An 8045-nucleotide genomic window follows, 5' to 3' on the forward strand; every position below is an offset into this window, starting at 1 on the left:
AAACATTGCGAATTTCGAAAATATCCTGCAGTCTTACTGAGTTGGAGGAAAGATGTTATTTGCTTTTGGAATATATTCTATAATGCAGAAAATAGGGAGAATGGAAAACAAATGTTCTTCCAGTTTGACTGATTTCTGCTGAAATATAAAGATTGGGCAAAATTAAAAATTCTCAAAAAAAAGAAATGCAAGGTACAGTTGAATATGTTTTACAATCTTTACACTGTTGTCTTTGTTTGAGTATCTTTTATTTATCATCTAGCAGAAACCAAGGTTTGTAAGGTTGAAGAATGGAGAGTACGGTGAGGAAAGACTGACACCATCCTGGGATGTGCTGTAAAGCAGCCTGTGACTGGAATAGTGTGTGAAACACCACATTGTGCCATACAATCACAAAACCTTCTGGGTTCTGCCTCATCATCCTTTCTGCACCAGCATGGCACAAGTCTTCCATAGAGTTCATTAAGGAATGTGGGAAATTGCAGTTTAAAACCAGGATCCATGGAAACCTGTGAGAGAAAGCACAAAGACTCTGGGGAAGAAGCAAAGTTAGTAATGTGTGTTAATGTGACATTAATTCATACAGAAGGAGATAGAGAAGAGGAGGGAGGAGCTCAGTGTATCATAGGAAGCACCCTGGCAGTTTAGAAGTATAGTATAGTATAATTGAACTTTATTTTGAGACACATGAGTCCATTTTTTTTTTTTAAAAGAGTATAGTTACAGTATGTAAACATACAAAATGCAGTGTATATATCCAGCGTTTCGGTGGTGGGTTGAGTTTGAGTGAGAAAATAGTTCATAAACTGCAGGAGTCGGACTTTCTCACCAGCCCTTCACAGATATGACTGAAAAGACTAGGCAGCACGGAAATGTTACTGGTTTCTGATCCGACGGCTGTGTCTCATTTCAGATTTATGAAGACTTTACTAAAGAAAGTAAAGCCGTCATGGAAACCTGTAGCACACTCAGCCCAGTGGGTGGCAGACATCTTTTCTTTTTTTTTTTATCCCCATACGTCTTTCCACATCCTGTTCAGCCTCCCCGTCGCTGTTTACCTGTATATGTAGTCACTTTATATCGCTCATAACTTAGTTTTTTTTACTTGAAGATTGTAAATTTTTTGGTCAGTTTGCTACTTTCAGTATGTTTGACCATTCGATTCAAAGAGCTCTCGGCGGGCTGTGTGTTCTTAGCGCCTTGTTGCTGTCTGTGTCGGGGGAGAAAGTGTTCGAGAGTCGCTCCGGCACAATCCAGGAGCTCCGGGCGGCCCTGGCTGAGCTGGCCGGGGAGGGAAGGACTTACCTGGGCAGGCTGGCCGGGGAGCAGACGGTGCTTTCTGTACAGAAGGTGAGAGGTGGAAAGAACGGAGTCGGTCAAAAGAGTGTAACAGTTTGCGGCTTATCGGTGAAGGCTAGTATGCAACATATGGATTTGTATATATTTTCATGTCTGACATAGGGGACATAACGTTACATATTTAAATATATCCACACAGCAAAGACAGAGAGAGACATGCACCTAGAAAACCGAAGAGAAATAACATGTTATGGACGTTTGACTGGCTGAGAACTGTCCGAACAGCAAACTAACAAACAAAGGGAAAACTAAGGGAATATGTCCATTTTCTTCATCAACGCGCTTTATTTACACACGTAGCTCTAGCTAGGACCTGTACTAACACATACTAACGTTAACGCATGGGCTGAGAGGTCACATGAGGGGAAAGTTCTCTGTCACGTGTGATGCAACATTAGTCAGGAATAGGGAGCAACGTGAAGCGTTACATCCTGGTTCCATTCTTATTTTACTGGTAGTGTGTACAAAGCAGGCCGATCCCACTGTCATACACATGTCTAGTTAATGACACAGTTTAACGTTAACTTTACCATCACAGTGTGAGATAAAGTTTTACTGACGATCGTTATCCGTCGATATTTAGTAAAATATGCGATCAGGACATCATTTATGATTCTCTAGTATCTAGTCTCTGATCTCTGATAATGTCACATTGTAAACAGCCAATCCGTGTTTAAACTGAAAGTTCTGTTCGGTTACGTTATGATGCGTTCAGGCTCTGTTCAGTGAAAATGAGTATTGGGAGAAGGTAAATTACAACTTTATCATGATGTGTTCACATGTAATCTCGTAAAATGTAGTGTTGGTGAGAAACTCCTTTTAACGTTGGTGAGAATTGTTGATGGTTTACAGACTTCAGAGCAGTTGAAATGATTTTTGGGACATCACAAAATAATTAGTCGTATGAGTTGTATGATTTGTTACGCCACTACACGTCATGCACCACCTTCAGTTTCTCTATGTCCCTCTCCTCCAGGCTTTCTCTCAGGTCCTAGGTGCCGTGGCAGGAAGTTTGTCCGCGGGCCTGAACGTGCTCTTACAGTACGTCTCACATTTCCTGCAGGCTGCTGGTTTCCAAGGTGAACATCTCACACACACACACACACACACACACACACACACACCATGTCTCTACTGATCTTCACAAAGACGCACACTCCAACCATATCATTATTATTTCCTGTAATGCTGCAGACTGATAATGACACGAGGACAGTCTTCAGTCTTAAAAGTCTCAAAAACGGACAATTCCTCATTAAATTATTCATTCATGTGCAATATCAATCCACTGTATCCACTGTGCAATATTAACAACCATTCAGTCCGATTATATCATATTTTAGTTTTAGTTTGTTTTGATCTTGTTTTTCTACCTATGTCTCTTGCTTGTTCGTATCCACTATGCTGCTGTAATCCTGCAAATTTCCCGACTGACTAATAAAGTATTAAAGTATTATCTTATTTCACCTTATCTTTCCTTATCTTATCTTATCTTACATTATCATATCTTATTTTACCTTTTCTTACCGTACGTTATCTTATCTTATCATACCTTACCTTATCTTACCGTATCTTACTAAAAGAGTCGGATGGGTCAGAAACACAAGCAGTCAGGTGATCAGACAGATGACAAACAAAACAGGTTTCGTCCAACTTATTTAGAAGAAAAACAAACCAAAGTGAACAGTAAAATCATCCCAACTGTTTGTTTTTTATACACCCATCACATTTTTACGAACCCACTTCCTGCTACAGCTTTGAGTTGCTGTCACCGTTTTCTTCTCTCCCCTGCAATGAGGGACTATTAGTGACATTAAAGTGGGACCTTCAAATAAAGTGGTCTGGATCAACTCGATAAACTGTAGTGTTTCTATGGAGCCAAATCCAGGCCAGTAGTTTGGATCATTTACAAAAACAAAACTATTTTAAACTGAAAGTTTTAAGTTTTGGTCTTGAACTTTGAAAATTATATTAATGTATTCAAACTAAAAATAAGTGTAGCAAAAGTTTTTTGGGGTTAAATATAACTTTGAGGACTGTGATTTGAAGATTTGAAACTGAAAAAAATAAACTCTCAATCTGAAAATATAAAACTTTTATATATAAGACTATGTTGCAGTGGTAAATGGACTTGTACTTGGGGTTATCATGCCCATCAGGACTATCTAACATTCACACACACATACACCATAGGCACAGCTATGGTGATGAAGCTGTGCTGCCAGATCGCCCAGCAATCGACTTTGACTATGAAGTACATGGGTTTAGTTAAACAGCATGCAACAGACTTGACTCATTGAAATGACTGGGAATACTGTGCTCTTCATAATGATTTTAATTAAATTACAATGTCTTTGTAATCCACAATGAATCAAAACTTGACATTATTAGACATCGCATCGATTACTAAACTGTTCTTTTTGCTCTTGGTCTTCTTGTTTGCTGCAGGTGGTTTTCCCATCAGCAAAGTGACCCCAGAGGGGCTGATCTTTGTGGCCCAGTGGGTCCTCGCGGCTCTCATTGGCTACTGGCTGATCTCCCTGCTCTTCAGATTGGTTGCCTCCACTCTGAGGCGGGCTCTGTGGCTGCTTAAAGTGGGCCTGGCTCTGGTCGGTTTCGGACTCATCCTGAGCGACCGCAGCGTGGGCAACGATACCATGGCCATTCGATTGGCTGTGCTGGTGTGCGTCTGCGTGCTACTGGGTGTCGGGACTTTGAGGGGCTCCAACGCGGCTGATAAAACGGCTCACCTGGAGGAGCAGGTGGAGATGCTGGAGAGACGGCTGAGAGAGATGGAGAGGCGGAGGAGGACGGAGGAGTGATGGAGGGATGGAGAGAAGTCAAATGTCCGTGTGTTATCTTCGCTGTCTTCCTTCCTGATGCCACCAGCACCGCTGACCTTTAAGGGCTTCTGGAACTTCAATTCAGAAACATTTCTACAGTTTGGATGTTTTATATTATGTGTTTGAAAAGTAATCTATTACTCATGATTTGTTACTATCTGAGTACATGGTCATTCCTGGAAATTGAGTTTGAGTTTCTTCCTTTTAAAAGGGCAATTTGTTCCTAAAAGTGTGCCAAAGTGTGAAGGAAAAAGCTTTTATGTCCAATGTTCTGACCATCTTCACATTACATTAAAGAAACATTTTGGGAAATATTTGTCTTTGCTTTATTTTTGAAAGTTAGATGAGAAGGTTGATGCCCCACTCTCGCATTAACATGATATCAATCTTCTCCTCTCACTCTCGGAAAGAAAGCCAATTGGCGTGTTTTTCAAAGTTGTTTCAAAATTTCCAAACAACTCTTTAACTTATGATAATAATAATGGTATTTACAGTCAGATCAAGTCCAGCTTTCTGGCATTTCCCATAATGAGCCATGCTGGTGGGTTATAGCCCAGAGGTCAGAGCCGTGCTCTGCTTGGATATGGTCGGCTATATGCGTCCGTTGAAGTCATGAAGGCTTTGATTCCATTAGTTAACTGACATTCCATCATGGTCCATGAGCAGTGCTTTACAGGGAGTTGTACAGTCTATGACATTCAAATTCTTCACCCATCATTTCAAATCTATCTCAACAAACTTAAGTCCTAAGTTTTAAATGCTGCCTGTGCCTTGAATGTTGCTCATTTACCAGTATGACAGTTATTATTATATACATTAGTGACCTGAGCGGTTGGGCTGTGTGGACTGTATGTTTCTTTAGTAATGTAGTTTGTATTCAACACATTCCACCAGCTAACATTGTGAAACTATTGGATAGAAAATAGTTTTGTGCTAAATAACTTTTTTTGTAAAGCCCTTTAAAGGAATACAAAGCCAAAGACTGTACTTTTACTTTGGAGAGTTTCTGAGATGAATATGTACAGCTGTCAAAAATGTTCTGATTAAAAAAAATATATAACATTTCACAGTTGTTGTTGTTGTTGTTGACTTGGAGTAAGTGCAGAACTGTAGATGATATATTGTACTAACCCCACTTTGTGCTCCCTAACATTCAAGGCACAGAGCTAAGCAACCACTTCACGCCATGTGTTGTCTCTCTTGTCCTTATTTTTAGAACAAGATGTTTTTGAACTAAGGCAGCAACTTATGACCATTTTGATAACCAATTTTACTGTTAGTTATAACTTGCTTGGGATTGCGCATATCATTTATTTATTTTATTCATTAGGACCTGTGGTTATGAAATCCTTTACCAGGTGGTCTTTGATTTATTTGATAGGTGTGATTCAATTGCTCCATATAAGTTTGTAACAACACACACACTATATATATATATATATATATATATATATATATATATATATATATATTGTTTTTAATGTGTAGAAAAGTGAATACGAAACAAGTGCCAGCAAGTAAGACAGGGACAAAAGCAAACTGAGCAGAATTAACAACTAGAAAATGCATTTCCTGCTGAAAATGCGTTGGAATGCTGAAAGCTGAAATGAATTGCAAAAACATTGCTGAAAATACAGAAATGGGAGACTACCTGTCTGAAAAATGTTGAAGCCCAAAAACATTTAAACTGCACTGCTGAAAACCCTTCTAGTTGAAACGTCTAACTATGGTGTCTGTAGCTGAAAGTATGAGTAAGAAGGCTTTGAATGTTGAAGAAGTTTAACAGGATTTGAAGATTTTCTCCATAGATATCCCATTAAAAAAAAAATTCACACAGCTTAATAATTCAAAAAGTTTAAAGATTACAAATATGAAAAGTCATATCACCCCTCTCAGAGCTGAACATTTTGATATTCGAATGGTTTCAGTGGCTTAAAAAATATCAGCAGTAATGATATTTGTAGTAGTAGTAGTAGTAGTAGAAGTTGTAGTTGTAGTAGAAGTATTATTAGTAGTAGAAGTACTAATAGCATTAGAATAAGTACTAGTAGTAGCAGTAGTGATATTTGTAGTAGTAGTAGTAGTAGAAGTTGTAGTAGTAGTAGAAGTATTGTTAGTAGTAGAAGTATTAGTAGCATTAGAATAAGTACTAGTAGTAGCAGTAGTGACATTTGTTGTAGTAGTAGTAGTAGTAGAAGTTGTAGTAGTAGTAGAAATATTGTTAGTAGGAGAAGTATTAGTAGCATTAGAATAAGTACTAGCAGTAGCAGCACTGACATTTGTTGTAGTAGTAGTAGTAGAAGTTGTAGTTGTAGTAGAAGTATTATTAGTAGTAGAAGTATTAGTAGAAGTAGAAATATTAGTAGAAGTAGTAGTATCAGTTGTCGTAGTAATAGCTGTAGTAGTGGTCGTAGTATTTAATATAACAATAGTAGTAGTAGAAGAAGTAGTAGTAGTAGTAATGGCAGTATTTGAAGTAGCAGTAATAGCAGTAGTAGTAGTACTAGTAGCAGTCATACTAATAGCTGTAGTAGTATTAGTACTGGTAGTAGCATGAATAGCAGTAGTAGTAGTAGCAGTTGTAGTATAAGTAATAGTAGTGGTAGTAATAGCAGTAGTGGTAGTAATAATATTGATGGTAGTAGTAGTAGTAGTAGCAACAGCAAAAGTTGTAGTTGAAGTAGTAGTAATATTAGCAGTAGTAGTAGTAGTAATACTAGAAATATTAGCAGCAGTAGTAGTAGTTGTCGCAGTATTAGTAAGAGCATTCATTATTTCAACAAAAAAGCCTAATTTTGAGCTTAATGTTTAAATACAGTTAATCCATGAGGCTTTTATTTTGAAAGAGTGGGGCTGGGTGGGGGAGAGAGGAGGAAAGGAGACAGAATCAGAATGTATGAAACACAAACCAAAAGAGGTTATTAAATGACAGGATTCATTCACAGAAAGGGAGAGAGAGAGACAGACAGACAGTTAGATGGACTGAGTGATTGGGAGAAAGACAGACAGACAGTTAGATGGACTGAGTGATTGGGAGAAAGAGACAGGCAGAAAGACAGTTAGTTGGACTGAGTGATTGGGAGAGAGAGACAGGCAGAAAGACAGTTAGATGGACTGAGTGATTGGGAGAGAGAGACAGGCAGAAAGACAGTTAGATGGACTGAGTGATTGGGAGAAAGAGACAGACAGACAGACAGTTAGTTGGACTGAGTGATTGGGAGAAAGAGACAGACAGACAGTTAGTTGGACTGAGTGATTGGGGGAGAGAGACAGGCAGGCAGACAGTTAAATGGACTGAGTGATTGGGAGAAAGAGACAGACAGACAGACAGTTAGTTGGACTGAGTGATTGGGAGAGAGAGACAGGCAGAAAGACAGTTAGATGGACTGAGTGATTGGGAGAAAGAGACAGACAGACAGACAGTTAGTTGGACTGAGTGATTGGGAGAAAGAGACAGGCAGAAAGACAGTTAGATGGACTGAGTGATTGGGAGAGAGAGACAGGCAGAAAGACAGTTAGATGGACTGAGTGATTGGGAGAAAGAGACAGACAGACAGACAGTTAGTTGGACTGAGTGATTGGGAGAAAGAGACAGGCAGAAAGACAGTTAGATGGACTGAGTGATTGGGAGAGAGAGACAGGCAGAAAGACAGTTAGATGGACTGAGTGATTGGGAGAAAGAGACAGACAGACAGACAGTTAAATGGACTGAGTGATTGGGAGAAAGAGACAGACAGACAGACAGTTAAATGGACTGAGTGATTGGGAGAGAGAGACAGGCAGAAAGACAGTTAGATGGACTGAGTGATTAGGAGAAAGAGACAGACAGACAGACAGTTAGAT

General features: G+C 39.1%; 1 protein-coding gene across 1 annotated transcript; it reads left to right on the forward strand.

Moving 5' to 3' along the window:
• The first annotated feature begins 976 nt into the window (after positions 1-976).
• Positions 977-5269, forward strand: tmem109 (transmembrane protein 109). The gene is made up of 3 exons (XM_068727011.1): positions 977-1350; positions 2336-2438; positions 3808-5269. Exons 1-3 carry the CDS (start codon positions 1147-1149, stop codon positions 4179-4181), a joined length of 681 nt encoding a protein of 226 aa, XP_068583112.1. The 5' UTR covers positions 977-1146; the 3' UTR covers positions 4182-5269.
• Positions 5270-8045: the final 2776 nt, after the last annotated feature.

The sequence above is a fragment of the Cebidichthys violaceus genome, unplaced genomic scaffold (assembly GCF_023349555.1).
Source record: "Cebidichthys violaceus isolate CVI_PGR_0920_01 unplaced genomic scaffold, fCebVio1.0.p SCAF_4, whole genome shotgun sequence".
Classification (NCBI taxonomy): Eukaryota; Metazoa; Chordata; class Actinopteri; order Perciformes; family Stichaeidae; genus Cebidichthys; species Cebidichthys violaceus.